This window comes from Rattus norvegicus, chromosome 6, assembly GCF_036323735.1.
Source record: "Rattus norvegicus strain BN/NHsdMcwi chromosome 6, GRCr8, whole genome shotgun sequence".
NCBI classification, from domain to species: Eukaryota; Metazoa; Chordata; class Mammalia; order Rodentia; family Muridae; genus Rattus; species Rattus norvegicus.
The window spans coordinates 75,324,457-75,342,082 of NC_086024.1; the positions used below are offsets into that span (position 1 = coordinate 75,324,457).

Consider the following 17,626-nt stretch of genomic DNA (forward strand, 5'->3'; position numbering starts at 1 on the left):
AGAGCGCTTGCCTAGCAAGCGCAAGGCCCTGGGTTCGGTCCCCAGCTCCAAAAAAAAAAAAAAGAAAAAAAATATTGATTTAATGTTTAAGTATATATTGCAAAAGCAACTTAATTGAAATTAATTACATAATTGTAATTTACCTGGGATTAGGTAGTGTTATTTTTATAACCTTGTTTTATAAATATTGCAAATATTATAATGATGCTTTGGGAATTTTAATAATTTTTGAATCTTTTTAATTTGATAGACCTTTATCGTTATGTTTATATTTAAATACAGTATAATTGCTTGTTTCTCTCATGATTTAGATGCAATCTGTGATTAAGTTGATTACCAAAATCTTCAAGGTTCATACATTTTATAAAAATAGTAACAGTCATGTTTGCTGATTTGAAAGCCACTAAATGCTAATAGTATTGTTTTGAGACATGTGCCTGTCTATCTCTGTGGTGTCTTTTGTAAGAATAATTCAGTGTGCTGAATAATTTCATCACCTATTGAAATGAAAGATTTTAGATAATAAAGGGGTAGAGAAGTATTAAGCTCCATCTTAAAGCCAGTCTTGTGAGGACAGTTTCCTCACTTGCTCCTCCTTTTCCATGGATACCACACTGGCCTAATACAGTAAGATGAAAGGCTGTCTTAAGCAGCCTTCGGAGAGAAGCAGCATGTGGCTTTCTCTTGTGTTATCCATGCTCAGCAGGGCGAATTTTGCACAGTGCACTGTGACACTTGTAACTAGAAGCAGTAGCAACTTTGTTTCGAAGGACTGTGAGAAACTATGACATGGCTTGTCCTGCTTTGTCCCTTTTGGGCCATCTTTTACATTTCTTTTGATAAAATGCAGCTTGTTGCAGTAACTGATTCTCTTTGTTCTAGGAAGTTGCCGAATTGGCTTTTGAGTTAGAGAAATTACCTGAAATTTACATTTAATAGATTTTTTTTTGTTTTCTTAACTATCTGTAGGTGGCAACACTATGAGCAGAGTTTCATTAGCTGACCTTAATACGAGCTTACCTGGATTTTTCTCAAAAAATAATTTCTCCTTTTAATTGTTCTTACTTTGTAAGTTGGTTCTCACCAATTCACTTTTCCTCAGAAACACTTTCCTCAGTAAATTATCTTCCTCCCTCTCCTCTCTATGAGGAGTGTGAAGGGCTTAACCTTAGCAGCACACTGTTGGAAGCCTGATCCAGAGGGAGTGAGTGAGCACATGATTCCCCGGAGCTGCAGTTCTGTCTCAAGAGTGGTTACTTGTCCTGTGGGTCTGTGATTCCTGTTTCTGTGCAGGATCTGCAATCAGAATTTGCAGGTTGCCCCTGGCACTGCAGTTAGATAAGGCTTCTCCAGAGCCTGGTGGTGTCTTAGTTGGAGTACTTTACCTCTTTGGAAAGGTTCTAGTGTTTAGTTTCATTTTAGGTTTCCAGGCTGATATTCTGGCAACGAAAAGATTAGTTGATTTCACCATCACGTTGAATGTTATTTTTAGAGCTTAGTGTCTGTAGGCATCTTTTCCTGTATTTTATAAGCATTACCATGGAGATAAAAAGCCTCTAATTTTTCTCACATATTAAAACTTTACTGACTAAGCACATTAATGCTTTAAAAAAAAACCCACAGGCCAAGGATCTAAGATTTTTCTTAATCTAGTTAATGTATCTCTCTATTACTTCTTAAGTAAAAATGTGGGACTGCAGGCAGTTTCTTGTTTTTATATAATCTTGTTCCATAAGGGATAAACATAGCAAAACAAACTTCTGTAGCCCTGTTATGTTGGAAACCCTATTGTACCCTTATTTTGCCAATTAGCAGATTTAAAATCTCTCTTTTTAATTAGCTTTTTTATTCCATGTGTGGCTTTAGTTTTCAAAGCTTTAGATGGCATATACCATTCTGTCATGTTTCTCTATCAGCCCACTGTTTCTACTAGCTGCTCTCCCACAGAGTTCTAGCATGGGAGCTCCCTAGGGAATGGAAGTTCACAGAAGAGTTTCTTGGGAAGAATGTGGTAGTTATGAGTATTCTAACCCACTTAAAATATTTTTCATCTTATTTGTATTTTAAGCAGAATCTTGCTCTTTTAGTCTAGACTGGCATTGAACTCATGATCTTTCTACCTTAACCTTATAGTACTAGGATTAAGATAAGCTTTAGAACACTTATATAGCCTTTTCTTTAATACCAAAATGCACACCCATACACACCCATACCTACAGTGTATTTGCTAGGGAAGGTTTGGGTTTGTGATAGGGCTTTACTGAATAGTCAGTACTTGCCAAGAGCCATGTTAGAGGAGCTAAAAACTAGCAGGTGATCTTTCTGAGATGGTTTCACCATCTACAACAGATGGACTAAAATCTACAACAGATTTGTTTCTCTAGACAAGGCCAAGGAGACTATATCTGAGGAAAGACTCCTGATATTAATATGCTTTTCCTGTTATTATTAAATACTTCACAATCACTAGGTATTGGCCCATCTCTTTGAGCAGATGTCTATAGACCTATGAAGATGTACTATCTTATAGTAATGCTATATAGACAAATAGATAATGATTCTATAGAATTCCTGATTTGATTCAAATAATTTTAGGAAGAAATTTTTATTGTTGTTGTTCTTTTTTTTGGAGCTGGGGACCGAACCCAGGGCCTTGCGCTTCCTAGGCAAGCGCTCTACCACTGAGCTAAATCCCCAACCCATAGGAAGAAATTTTTAGAGATGGTCTTAGTTGCTAGAAAGATGTAATAAACTTAGAATCAAGAATAGAATGTGCCCACTTCTCAGAATATTAAGTAAAGGCTGCATAATAAGAAATACAATAAACTTTCATAATTACACTAAAAAGAGAAATAGACTTGGGACAATTTTGTGTTCAAGGAAGAACATTTAGGTTCAAAGGTAAAGTCACAGGTGTGCACTATGATAAGGCAAGGCCATGGACAAACTGTTGCTTTGAACTTTTAATTGATTTTATATTGTAATGGAACACTGCTTTGAACTTAATATTACAGTCTCCTGTAACTCCCATTTTATCTATGAGGTAACTTTCTAAAGAACTTTTTATCTAAGAAGGTATAAAAAGAACAGAAAAAAGAAATAGAGTTGTTGGTTGAATGGTTTGGCTTGGGGAGCTTTGCCTCATCCATCCATCCATCTATCCATCCATCCATCCATCCATCCATCCATCTAAATGTGTATTTTTGATTGTCTATATGTTTGTGTGTGTGTGTGTGTGTGTGTGTGTGTATGAATGTTTGGATGAATATGTGTCTCTGCATATTTGCCTGTATAAAGCATCTTAATTCTTTTCCTTTCCTTCCTCTCTGGCTCACAAAGAGTTAACCAGCTTAGCCAGAGAGGCATCTGGCTGATTCATAGAAAAAGGAAGACCAGCAATAAATCCTTTCACTCAACTCCCTGCTGCTAAAACAGTATGTGTTAATTGCCAGATATTAGCACTTAATGAAGCAGAGAACAGTAAGAAAGAGTTAAGTTTCCCTAGCACTTACTTAAGAATAAAGAGTTAAATAAAGCACAGAGAGTTATAATGCTTAATAAAGCACACAGTTAATGTAAAAAGAAGCTAGCATATTTTTTAGCCATAGAATAAGCAAGGAAGTTTGTAGAACCTTTTAGAAGTTATCAGCAAAAGCATATTTAGAGAGCCAGAAAGCCAGAGACCATCAGTCTTTAAAACTCTTCTGGAGACCATCAGTCTTTAAAGCAGTGTCCGATGCTGTGTCCCATTTCAAGCCCATTTCAGGCTGGTAGTTTCCCGGAACGAACTGGTTTAGAAATAACTTTGTAGCCATGGCTGGCCTTGAACTTATGAGCCTCTTGCCCAAGCCTCCTGGCTGCTAGGGTTGCAGACATGTACCACCATGCTTGGCTAATAGCAGGCTAAAGTTTGCATGTATTGCCTGGTTTTTGAGTCCTCCGTCTTAACACATTATCATAGAATTATAAGGGGGGGGGCAATTACATGAACTCATCGACTCTCAAAACCTAGGTGGGGGATTTTAGAAATTATATAGCAATTCACTCTTAAGGTTTCAATGAGGAACAAATGGACGTTTATTCATTCACTGGCTCACTCACTCGCTCAGACATGCATAGCTCTGCCCTCACAGTTTGGGATTAGTAGTATGTCAGAAGGCAAAAATGGTAGCTTGAGATAAGGGAAAGGTAAGTCCATGAGACTGAGTATGGGTTTTTAATGAACAGATTCATTGGGAAAATCACACTTTCAGCAGCAGAGATGTGAAGGAAATGACCAAGTGTGCCATATTAGAGAGAGTATGCCAGGAGGACTAGCTAGCTAGTGCACAGGCTAGGGCATGCTCTTCAAGAAACAGTGGGAAGGCTTCTGTGGCCTCTAGATAGGTGAGTAGTGAAAATCCATAGTTAGGAGCAGGCAGTGGGTTGAGATTAGGCTAGATGATGTGAGGCCTTGTGAAAGGCAGTGAGGGCATTCGCTCTTACAAGAATGCCACGAGGAGAGTGGTGCAATGAAGGGCATGAACAGAATAATGTGACCCAGCTTTAATGGAATCATTCTGGCTTCTCTGGTGAGAGTACTGGGTAGTACTGCCAGATGTGGCAAACACAAACATATGGCACCTTCTTACCTTATTTCTTGGTGCTGTGATAAAATTCTCTGGCAAAAGCAATGTAAGAGAACAGGCGTTTATTACGGCTCACATTTCAAGGGTATAGGCCATCATGGAAGGCAAGAGAAGCAGGGAGCAGTGGGTCACATCGCATCCATAATCATGAAGCAGAGAATGAGGAATGCATGTTGTTGCTCATCACCCTTTCTCCATTTACGTGGCCAGGATCCCAGCCAGGGATTGATGCTACCCACGTTAGGTGAGACTTATCACTCAATTAGTACAGTCAAGATAACCCCTCAACAGGCCTGCTCAGAAGCCTATCCTCCTGGTTACCACAGACTCTACTTTCTAGTTTAGCACTAACATGTGTTTTATACCATGTTTATTGACTACACATGTGACAAAATGTTCACTACCTTAAAAACTTATTCAACAGCCAGAATACAGCAAATACAGAGGCGAATGCCAGCATCAAACCACTGAACTGAGAACGGGACCCCCGTTGAAGGAATCAGAGAAAGGACTGAAAGAGCTGAAGGGGCTTGAGATCCCATATGAACAAAATGCCACCAACCAGAGCTTCCAGGGACTAAGCCACTACCCAAAGACTATACATGGACTGACCCTGGGCTCCAACTGCATAGGTAGCAGTAAATAGCCTAGAAGGGGCACCAGTGGAAGGGGAAGTCCTTGGTCCTGCCAAGGCTGAACCCCTAGTGAATGGGATTCTTGCGGGAAGGGCGGTAATGGGGGAGGATTTGAAGGGGAACATCCATATAGAATGGGAGGGGGACGGGCTAGGGGGATGTTGGCATGGAAACCGGGAAAGGGAATAACATTTGAAATGTAAATAAGAAATACCCAATTTAATAAAGATGAAAAAAAACTTATTCAAAACTTGGCATGTTGGCATATACCTATAATCTTTGTTCTCAGGAGGTCAGAACAAGAGGACTGAGCACTCTAGGCCAGATGATTATACAGAGTGAATTCTAGACTAGTTTGGGCTACCTATTGAGATTATGTCACAAGCAGAAAACCAAACATACATACATTTAAAGAGACAGACCTCTACAAGGAGACTTTTGATGTCTTTGAGTCATTATTACTGTGGTCCTTTTGGCTCTGTGGCTTAGATCTTACCGCAGACCTTTCTCTCTTTTCCTGTACTAAGTGCATTTCTGCCTTTCACACTCTGTTCACCCTATACCCTAAACTAGTTATCTATGTAAGTACTTTGGGTATCTTCTACTGATTACATCAGGATTCATGGGATTGAATAGGGGATCTTCATGAGTGCCTATTGTTTCATATCCTGTGTGAACAGTGGCACATCATACATGCAAAATCACCCACTTTGATTGTATTTTACTTTCTCCTGGGAGAAATGTAGTAACCAAGTGAAGGTGTAATGTTGACTATTCATACAGTCACTAAGAACAAAGAAAAACTGAAAGAGAATAAGGAAAGCCAAGTGTATTATGGGCATTATGATTTTAGGGTGGCCAGTGAAAGTCATGTTCAATGCATGAAGTAAGTTAGTGGAGATGAAGTTGAGGGCTGGATGGTAGAGGACTGAGGTGCAGGATTTCACGATAGAGGTGCAGCAGCTGTGAAGGTCCTTAGGCTGAAGTGTGCTGTGTTTAAGAAACTGCAGAGGGGGAGTCTGTCTGAGAGTAGTCAATGATAAAAGATAATGGCATCTATATCTATCTATATCTATATATCTATTTATCTCTATCTCTATATCTATGTCTATATCTATGTCTATATAGCTACATGTCTATATCTGCCTCTCCCCACTGAGCCATCTTGACAGACCATCAGTTTCTTCAGAAGACAAAGGTAATCCCTTAGGTTTGTTTCTGCTCTAAAAATAAAGTTTCAAGTTAGAAACGATCCTTTTCTTGTTGTTGCTTTTTCAGCTTTCTTAACCAATGACGTTGTTCGTTAAGACTTCGGTATTCCATCAGGCATCTTCGGTTGTGCTTTATCCTGTCGGGCAGACCTTGTCCTTCACAATGCCCTTGCTCCTTTTTTGATTGAACACGGAGATTTAGATATCCCTTGATAAGCAGTAGGAAACTGGTCTCTGTTCAACCATTAGTTCTTCTGACAGTCAGATTCTTACTTAATCCCAGCTAACAGAATCAGGACTCATGCTTTTTTTTCTAGTGAGAGACTGAAATTCTTTTGAATGACAGCTTGATTCAAAGATAGGCAGAAAGACAAGAAAGAAGAGGCTTGGATCAATTCCAAATTGAATAATACCAATTACCAGTCTAAGATTACTTAGATTATAACATGCAGGGAATCATGGGAATCTTAGCTGGGTATGTCTGTTGAAAGGACAAGCGTAAGGGAAGTCTGAAAGGAATATTTATTTAGGAATAATTGGGTGGGAGTGCTCTCAGCTGTTGTTTTGATGGGTTACATTAGTAGACAAGAGGGATGAAAGGAACATGTCAGAACCTTTACAGTCTTCAGGGTAAATTCTGCTGGGAGAACAAAGCAGTATCAGGACTGTTGTTGCTGCCTTTGAAATTCAACACACAAAAAAGTAGGACGTGTAAGCTCTCAAATTGTAGCTTTCATGCAGTAGTAACGAAACAGTATAATCACTCTGAATAATTTTGCCATCGTTTGCAGCTTTCACAGGTTGGTATATATTATAAAGGAACAATCCAAAAATCTAAATGGTATCTTGGGTTTGGTCTATCTTATGTTACCTGCTAGGTATTGAGACCTGCAGGAGACTCAGAAAAAGAGTACATTATTAGATGACAGTATATTTAGCTGAGCTTATGATGAAAACGACGACAATTAGGTTTTTTAGTAGTAAGCTTGCAATTGCTTTTGCTAATAGTGATTTTTTTTTTTGCTGTGCATTTATAAGGTGTCTGTTGTGATTCTTTCTTTTGAGTCAAAATGAAAGATAAAGAAAATCCTAATTGAAGTTTTCTTGACTAACTATAATTATTTTGGGAAGAAAGAGGTGGAAAAATATTTGAGACTTAGCTGAACACTGTCACATGCAATTTATTTGTAACCTGCCCTGCTCATCTATTTTTCTATAGTATAGAATTGCCTTGGAATTTAAATTTAAATTAAGGACTAGATATTTAAAATAGAAGCCTACCTAACAGTTGTCATAGTTGGCTTCAGCTGTCAGCTTGACACACCTGGGAAACAGGGACTTCACCTGAGAAGCCGTCTCCACTGCTTAGCCTGTGGGCATGCCAGCCTTGGGTAGGTAGGCCTGGGAAGGTGTCTGAGCAAGCCATGGACGTAAGCTAGAAGGCACAGTGCCTTCACGTTCTCTGCTGTAGTTTCTGCTCCTGGTTCTTGCTTGAGTTCTTTCAATGATGAACTGTAGTCTACAAGTCCTTACCTTTCGTCAAGAAAACATCTCTTTTCAAAAGATGGAGACCAGTAATAAAGCCACAACTAATCAAAATGCAGAGTTGTGAATCCCAGTCTCAATGGCTACATCTACACAAAGTCCCATAGCTTAGGCTCAGGGAACATTGTGAATGAGGGAGTACAAAATTGTAAGGGCCAGAGGATCAGAGTTTAATGTGAGATTGTGTCTCCTAGTAACCTCAGAAGCTGTACTCATTAAGTCTCACCAACACGACTCCCCAACTGTGAGTTGAACAAGGACAACTCCCATGAACTTGCCAAACTGGACAGGAAAAGCCCATAAAGAAAAGCCCTACATGGAGAGCCAGGCAACTGAGGAAAGCTAGGAAGAACACCATAATTGGCTGTCCAGTGCTAGATGGTCAGCCCTGAAGACATACATAACTGTACAAGTTATATGTTGTAAATACATATATGCATGCAATAGCAGTTAGTGAGAAAAGAGGCCATGGATTTGAAAGAGAGAAAGGAGGGCTGTATGGGAGTATTTGTAGGGAGAAGAGGGAAGAGAGAAATTATATAATTATATTATAATCTCAAAAAAAAAAGAAGAAAAAAGAGCTGCTTACTCTTGACTCTACTAAGGGTAAGTTGGTACTTTGTTGATTAATTTGGTCATAAAAACTTTATTTTAGATTGGCTGTTGGAAACCTATACTCTGTGAGTCAAGTCTTTGACATGTGCATATGTGTGTGCATGTGTGTGTGCATGTGTCTGTGTGCCTGTGTAAAGTTTTATTGGAACACAGCTATGCTGACTCCCTTCCCTGTTGTTTAGGCAGCTGTTGATGTCCCAGTCTAATATTACTCCAGTAGTAATATTGAGTAGCTGCTGTAGAGATTATAGGATCCACAAGGATTAAAATATTTATGAGGTGACTTTTTGAGAAAAGGTAGCACAATCTCAAGAAATAAAAGAAAAAAAATAAAAATTAGTCGTTCAGTTTGGCACATAGAACACCTGGGGTCCACCAAGTCTCTGAACCACTCAAAGCAAGGCAATACTCTACCAAGGAGCTTCAGCCTGGATCTGCTCATGGAGCGTCGCTGGGACTTGAACCTCACCTATGTAACAGAGTGGATCTTGGCGGCAGGTTTTCCTGCACGACCAGACGAGCAGCGACACTGAGTCCACTTGCGAGAGCTGGCCTATGTGCTTCAATCCAGCACCGAGACAAATACCTTCTCTTCAACCTTTCAGAGAAACGGCATGACCTGACCCGCCTGAACCCCAAGGTGCACGACTTTGGCTGGCCCGAATTACATGCCCCACCTCTGGACAAGTTGTGTTCCATCAGCAAAGCCATGGAGACGTGGCTCAGTGCCAACCCTCAGCATGTGGTTGTGTTATACTGCAAGGGAAGCAAAGGCAAGCTTGGAGTCATCGTCTCTGCCTATATGCACTACAGCAAGATCTCTACAGGGGCAGACCAAGCACTGGCAACTCTCACCATGAGGAAATTCTGTGAGGACAAGGCGACCATGGAACTGCAGCCCTCCCAGCACCGCTATGTTGGCTATTTCAGTGGGCTGCTGTCTGACTCCATCCGAATGAACAGCAGTCCTCTATTCCTGCACTATGTATTTGTGCCGTGCTGCCAGCCTTTGAGCCCAACACAGGCTCCCAGCCCTTCCTCAAGATCTACCAGTCTATGCAGCTGGTCTACATATCTGGAGTCTACTGCATCGAAGGTCCAGGGCCCCAGGCAGCTTTGCATCAGCCTGGAGCCGGCCCTTCTCCTCAAAGGCGACTTCATGGTAACCTGCTACCACAAGGGTAGTCAGGACAGACAGGACCCTCGTGTTCCGAGTTCAGTTCCACACATGCACCATCCATGGGCCATGGCTCAACTTCCCCAAGGACCAGCTAGATAAGGCCTGGGCTGATGAGCAGTTCCCTTTCCAAGCCTCAGTGGAGTTTGTCTTCTCCTCCAGCCCTAAGAAGGTCAAAGACAACACCCCATGGAATGATCCCTCTGTCTCAGTGGATTACAACATGACAGAGCCTGCTGTACACTGGGACTCCTATGAAAACTTCAACCAGCACCATGAGGACAGTGTGGATGGCTCCTTGGTCCACACAAGAGGCCCCCTGGATGGCAGTCCTTATGCCCAGTTGCAGTGTGTCCCCCCCCACCCCCGATGCTCTCTGTCGGTAGTGACTCCGGCCACTCATCCACACTCACCACAGAACACACAGCAGAATCCCCTGGCCTGGACACCAGTTGCCTCTGCTGGTGCTTGCCTGTGGGCATCACCATGCTCTAGTGCCTGACTACGGCTGCCTGAAGCCACCCAAGGTGGGTGAGGAAGGGCATGAGGGCTGTTTCTGTGCCGTGTGCCTTGAAGGCAGGTACGGGCATCCAGGGTACCCTGCCCTGGTAGCCTGTGGCTATGGAGGATCAGTTCCCAGCTACTGCCCAGCATATGGCCAGGCACCTCACAGTTGTGGGTCCCCAAGTGAAGGCAGAGGGTACCCCAGCCCTGGTACCCACTCACCACGGGCTGGTTCTGTGTCCCTGGGAAGTCTACCCTACCTGCAATCCAGGAAGCTGGGTTATGAGGTTCCTGCGGAGGATGGGAGAGACAAGTACTCACTTCCTGGACCCCAGGCCTCAGCAGGACCCTTGGCTTCTACAGAGTCCCCTGAACCATCCTGGAGGGATGGCTCCAGTGGACACAGCACACTGCCTTGTTCTCCTGGAGATGCCCAATGCAGTGCCTCTTCAGAGCTGTCCGGTCCCTCCACACCCTTGCACACCAGTAGCCCAGTTCAGGGCAAGGAGAGCACCCAACAGCAAGACACCGCCAGGTCTCCCTCTTTGGCACCCACTCAGAGACTGAGTCCTGGCGAGGCCTTGCCCTCTGTTGTATAGGGAGTCACTGAAAAGACTCCTGAGCTGTTGGCAAGCAGCAGGCTGAGCCACTGGACCCTAGCCCTTTCTCCCAGACCTCTGCACCCAGCTCACCCAATGGCTGGCCTCAAGAAGGGAGCCCAGGGGACCACACCAACAGTGTTAGTCCTTGGAGCCCCGTGCCAACTACCCTGCCTGGACTCTGCTATGCCCCATGGCAAGGCCCTCAGGGCCCCTCAGATAGCCCAGATGGCTCCCCTCTTACTCCTGTGCCTACCCAGATGCTTGTGGGCAGCCCAGAACCACCTCAGAGTTCACCCACCCCTGCCTTCCCCCTGGCTACCTCCTACGAGGCCAATGGTCCCACTTAGTCTCCACTTCCTGAAAAGCGACACCTGCCTGGGTCTGGGCAGGAGCCATCACCACCAGCCAGAGGCACCAATCAGCTTGTCACCTTTGTATCTCCTCTCCCAGATGTCACCCAATCCCCAGAGCACCCTTTACAAGAGAACCAAAGCAGTGTCAAGTTTGTCCAGGAGACATCAAAGTTCTGGTACAAGCCACACCTTTCCCAAGACCAAGCCATTGCCCTGCTGAAAGACAAGGATCATGGGGCCTTCCTGATCAGAGACAGTCACTCTTTCCAGGGAGCCTATGGTCTAGCGCTCAAAGTGACCACACCCCCACCCAGTGCCCAGCCATGGAAAGGGGACCCCTCAGAACAGCTGGTCTGCCATTCCTCATTGAGACTGGGCCCAAAGGCGTGAAGATCAAGGGTCACCCCACTGAGCCCTATTTTGGAAGCCTGTCTGCCCTGGTCTTTCAGCACCCCATCTCTCCCATCTCCCTGCCCTGCTGTCTGCGAATTCCTAGTAAAGATCCTCTGGAGGAAACCTCAGAGGCCCCAGCGCCCACCAACATGAGCACGGCAGCAGACCTCATGCCAAGGGGCAGCCTGCAGTGCCCTACCTGACCTTGGCAGAGTCATTGACTGGCCCTCAAGCCGAGGCCAAGGCCAGCTCTGCAGCTCTGAGCTGTAGCCCTGTCCCAGTGCCAGCCATTGTCCATTTCAAGGTCTCAGCTCAAGGCATCATCACACTGACAGACAACCAGAGAAAGGTCTTCTTTCACTGCCATTACCCAGTGAACAGCATCACCTTCTCTAGCACTGACCCCCAGGACCGCAGATGGACCAACCCAGACGGGACCACCACTAAGATCTTTGGTTTTGTGGCCAAGAAGCCAGGAAGTCCCTGGGAAAATGTGTGTCAACTCTTTGTGGAGCTTGACCCAGACCAACCTTCAAGTGCCATTGTAACCTTCATCACCAAAGTTCTACTGGGCCAGAGAGAATGAAGCCACCAGCTCCAAGTCCACATCAACACTGCACCCTCCCCGCATCCACAGCCCTCACTACCCTGGCCTGGCCCCTATGAGAGAGAGGGTGGCAGCAGTGGGGCCACTGCTCTTTCCTGCCCTTTGCCTGCTAAGCTAATGAGTGGGCCCCTGAGATGACCTGGCACATGAGCAGATGGCAGAGACAGGTGTGAGGGGTGAGCAGGCATCAGTAGTGGAGCCCTGGAGGGGAATGACCCTGCCAGCTCCACCTAGCTTACAGGGTCCTTCATTCAGGGAGAGGGGAGAGGCTTGGGAGCTTCCTGCCTCCCCTCTAAACAGAGACCAGAGTGGGGTCACATAATCAGAGGGGAAAAGAGAGTCTATTTTTGTGTAATAATAAAGAATTTCTATAAACTCTTTAAAAATTAGTTGATATATCATTCTTTCAAAAATTTTAAAAATATATTTTGAATTGAAATAGAATTACATTGCTTTCTGTCTTCTCTTTTCTCCCTCAGGTCCTTCTCAGCTCTGTCCTCCTCCGTTTGTGTGTGTGTGTGTGTGTGTGTGTGTGTGTGTGTGTGTATGTGTGTGTGTATACAAATAGGCATAAATGCAACTTGCTGAGAAAATGTGTTTCCTTGTTTAAGTTTTGTTGTAATTAGATTGTGCTATGATTTTGGTGGAGATTGATGTGGTTTGGCTTGTTGATTTTAATTCTGCTTTGTCATAAGAAAGAAAACATAATACAATTAAAGACGAAACATGGTCACTGCGAGTGTTAGTTTCTCTTCTTCCTCATCCTATTAGGGACAGTACCAGAGTGGTATTATGGCAAGTAGTAAGTGACGGATGTAAATTCTACACCTTGTAATCATGGTGTCCCTTTTATTTTTGTGTATGTGTAACAGCCACATATGTTAGCCATTATATTCCTGTATATAAAGTCTGTTCTTACCACAGCAAGTGTGAAGGCAAGTCTTGATTTGTTTATTGGACTGTGGTTCGTGAGTAAGGTCTGGTTTTCTTCTAGAAGATACAGTAGATGATGCATACCTACATTTTGAAGAAAACTTGAAAATCTATTGATGGCTGGCTGTGGATGGAACTAAACTGAAACAGTCCCACAGCTCCCTGCACCCAAATTCCGTGGGGAAGAGAGCTAAACTCCCAGAAGTGCAGATAATCCTGAGATCTCAGGTGAGACCACCACTTCTGCTTATATTCCTGGCCCAAGAGGAACCTGCATAGTGCCTTCTGGATACAGGAATATAGGAGCAGTCAGGGACAGGAACCTGCTGGTTTCTGCGCACTCCCAGACCTGAACTGAACCAGTCTCACAGCTTCCTGTACCCAAATCCCATGGGAGAAAGAGCTGGACCCTCAGAAGTGTGGACAATCCTGAGAACTCAGAGGAGACAACTACTTTCTGCCCACGTTCCTGACCCAAGAGGAAATTGCCTAGTGCCGTCTGTGCCCTCTGGGCACAGGGACCTAGGAGAAGTCAGGGGCAGGACCTTTCGGGTTTCTGCCTGCACCGAGAGCTGCACCAGTCACCAGGAGTGCCTATACACCTGAAAACAGAGGCAAGACCAACTCTTCTGCACCAAGCAACCCGCCTGGAGGCTTCAGGTTACACAAACCCAGGAGCACCTCTCTGTTCCCAGGTCCCACTGAAAGAAAACAGATCTACAGGAATGCTGACACACAGGCCTACAGAAGGGTCAAGCTGCTGTGAGAGACAGCAAGACAAGCTAACACCAGAGACAACCTGATGGTGAAAGTCAAGTGCAGGAACCTAAGCAACAGAAACCAAGACTATTTGGCATTATCAGAGCTCAGTTCTACAACCAAAGCAAAAACTGGATATCTAAACACACCGGAAAAGCCAGATTTGGATTTAAAAATCACATCTTATGATGATGATAGAGGACTTTAAGAAGGACATAAATAACTCCCTTAAGGAAATACAGGACAACACAAGTAAATAAGTGGAAGCCCTTAAAGAAGAAACACAAAAATCCCTTAAAGAATTATAGAAAAACACAACAAAACAGGAATTGAACAAAACCATCCAGGATTTTAAAATGGAAATAGAAACAATAAAGAAAGCACAAAGGGAGACAACCCTGGAGATAGAAAATCTAGGAAAGAGATCAGGAGTCATAGATGCAAGCATCACCAACAGAATACAAGAGATAGAAAAGAGAATCTCAGGGACAGAAGATACCATAGAAAACATGGACACAACCATCAAAGATAATGTAAAACAAAAAAAGCTCCTAGCCCAAAACATCCAGGAAATTCAGGAAACAATGAGAAGATCAAACCTAAGGATAATAGGTATAGAAGAGAGTAAAGACTCCCAGCTCAAAGGACCAGTAAATATCTTCAACAAAATCATAGAAGAAAACTTCCCTAACCTAAAGAAAGAGATGCCCATAAACATACAAGAAGCCTACAGAACTCCAAAGAGATTAGACCAGAAAAGAAATTTCTCCCACTACATAATAGTCAAAACATCAAACGCTCAAAACAAAGAAAGAATATTAAAGCAGTAAGGCAAAAAGGTCAAGTAACATATAAAGGCAGACCTATTAGAATTACACCAGACTTCTCACCAGAGACTATGAGAGTCAGAAGACTCTGGGCAGATGTTATACAGAGCCTAAGAGAACACAAATACCACCCCAGGTTACTATAACCAGCAAAACGCTCAATTTTTTTTTTTTCCGGAGCTGAGGACCAAACCCAGGGCCTTTGCGCTTGCTAGGCAAGCACTCTACCACTGAGCTAAATCCCCAACCCCTAAAATGCTCAATTGACATAGATGGAGAAACCAAGATATTCCATGACAAAACCAAATTTACACAATATTTTTCCACAATTACAACCCTACAAAGGATAATAGATGGAAAACTTCAACATGAGGGAAACTACACCCTAGAAAAAGCAAGAAATTAATCTTGCAATGAAACCAAAAGAAGAGAGACACACAAACATAATTCCACCTCTAACAACAAAAATAACAGGTACCAAAAATCACTATTCCTTAATACCTCTTAACAGTAATGGACTCAATTCCCCAATAAAAAGACATAGACTAACAGACTGGATATGTAAAGAGGATCCAGCATTTTGCTGCATACAGGAAACCTACCTCAGAGACAAAGACAGACACTACCTCAGAGTAAAAGGCTGGAAAACAACTTTCCAAGCAAAAAGTCCAAAGAAGCAAACTGGAGTAGCCATTCTAATTTCGAATAAAATCGACTTTTAACCAAAAGGTATCAAAAAAGATTAGGAAGGACACTTCATATTCATCAAAGGAAAAATCCACCAAGATGAACTCTCAATCCTAAATATCTATGCTCCAAATGCAAGGGCACTTACATTCATAAAAGAAACCTTACTACGGGGTTGGGGATTTAGCTCAGTGGTTAGAGTGCTTGCCTAGCAAGCGCAAGGCCCTAGGTTTGGTCCTCAGCTCTGAAAAAAAAAAACCCCACCCCCCCCAAAAACCCCAAAACAAACAAACAAACACCTTACTAAAGCTCAAATCACACATTGCACCCCATATAATAATAGTAGGAGATTTCAACACCCCACTCTCATCAATGGGCAGATCATAGAAACAGAAACTAAGCAGAAACATAGAGAAACTAATGGATGTTATGAACCAAATCGATTTAACAGATATTTATAGAACATTTCATCCTAAAACAAAATAATTTACCTTCTTCTCAGTACCTCCTGGTACCTTCTCCAAAATTAACCATATAATTGGTCACAAAACAGGCCTCAACAGATACAAGAGGATTGAAATAATCCCATGCGTGCTATCAGATCACCACGGACTAAGGTTGGTCTTCAATAACAACAAAAACTAGAAAGCCCACATATACATGGAAGTTGAACAACACTCTACTCAATGACAACTTGGTCAAGGAAGAAATAAAGAAATTAAAGACTTTTTAGAATTTAGTGAAAATGAAGACAGAACATACCCAAACTCATGGGACACAATGATAGCAATGCAAATACACTGAAGAGGAGTAGAAGGCAGGAAATAATCAAAGTCAGGGCTGAAATTAGAGTAGAAACAAAAAGGACTATAGAAAGAATCAACAAAACTGGGATCTGGTTCTTTGAGAAAATCAACAAGATAGATAAACCCTTAGCCAGATTAACCAGAGGGCACAGAGAGACAGTATCCAAATTAACAAAATCAGAAATGAAAAGGGAGACAAAACAACAGAATCTGAGGAAATTAAAAAAAAATCATCAGATTCTCCTACAAAAGCCTATCTTCAACAAAACTGGAAAATCTGGAGGAAATGGACAATTTCCTAGACAGATACCAGGTACCAAAGTTAAATCAGGAACAGATAAACCATCTAAACAATCCCATAACTCCTAAAGAAATAGAAGCAGTTACTAAAAGTCTCCCAACCAAAAAGAGCCCAGGTCCAGATGTTTTTAGTGCAGAATTCTGTCAGACCTTCGTAGAAGACCTAATACCAATACTGTCCAAACTATTCCACAAAATAGAAACAGAAGGAACACTGCCCAATTCCTTCTATGAAGCCACAATTACACTTATACCTAAACCACACAAAGACCCAACAAAGAGAATTTCAGACCAATTTCCCTTATGAATATCAACGTAAAAATACTCAATAAAATTCTCACAAACCAAATCCAAGAACACATCAAAACAATCATCCATCACGATCAAGTAGGCTATATCCCAGGGATGCAGGTATGGTTCAGTATACCGAAATTCATGAACATAATCCACTATATAAACAAATCCAAAGGGAAAAAAAACCACATGATCATCTCATTAGATGCTGAGAAAGAATTTGACAAAGTTCAGCACCCCTCCATGATAAAAGTCCTGGAAAGATCAGGAATTCAAGGCCCAGGAACTAAGCCACTACCCCAAGACTTTACATGGACTGACCCTGGGTTCCAACTGCTTAGGTAGCAATGAATAGCCTAGTAAGTGCACCAGTGGAAGGGGAAGCCTTGGTCCTGCCAAGACTGAACCCCCAGTGGACGTGATTGTTGGGGGGAGGGCAGTACTGGGGGGTAGGATGGGGAGGGGAACACCCATGTAGAAGAGGCGGGGGAGGGGTTAGGGGGATGTTGGCCTGGGAAAGGGAATAACAATTGAAATGTAAATAAGAAATACCCAATTTAATAGAGATGGAGGGAAAAAAAAAAGGAATTCAAGGCCCATACATCAACATAGTAAAAGCAATATACAGCAAACCAGTAGTCAACATCAAACTAAATGGAGAGAAACTTGAAGCAATCTCACTAAAATCAGGGACTAGACAAGGCTGCCCACTCTCTCCCTACCTATTCAATATAGTTCTTGAAGTTCTAG

The 17,626-nt window shown here is 42.8% G+C and overlaps 1 protein-coding gene and 1 pseudogene across 8 annotated transcripts in view; both read left to right on the plus strand.

Annotated features, from left to right (window-relative positions):
* Positions 1 to 17,626, plus strand: part of Nubpl (NUBP iron-sulfur cluster assembly factor like) — a 221,995-nt gene that overhangs the window by 29,848 nt on the left and 174,521 nt on the right. The window contains exon 4 of one of the 8 annotated variants that reach the window (XM_063261671.1): positions 5,053 to 5,513. Coding sequence (XP_063117741.1) covers positions 5,053 to 5,274 — 222 coding nt within the window. The 3' untranslated portion in view covers positions 5,275 to 5,513. 8 annotated transcript variants of the gene reach the window in all.
* Positions 5,657 to 16,863, plus strand: LOC108351235 (tensin-2 pseudogene; annotated as a pseudogene).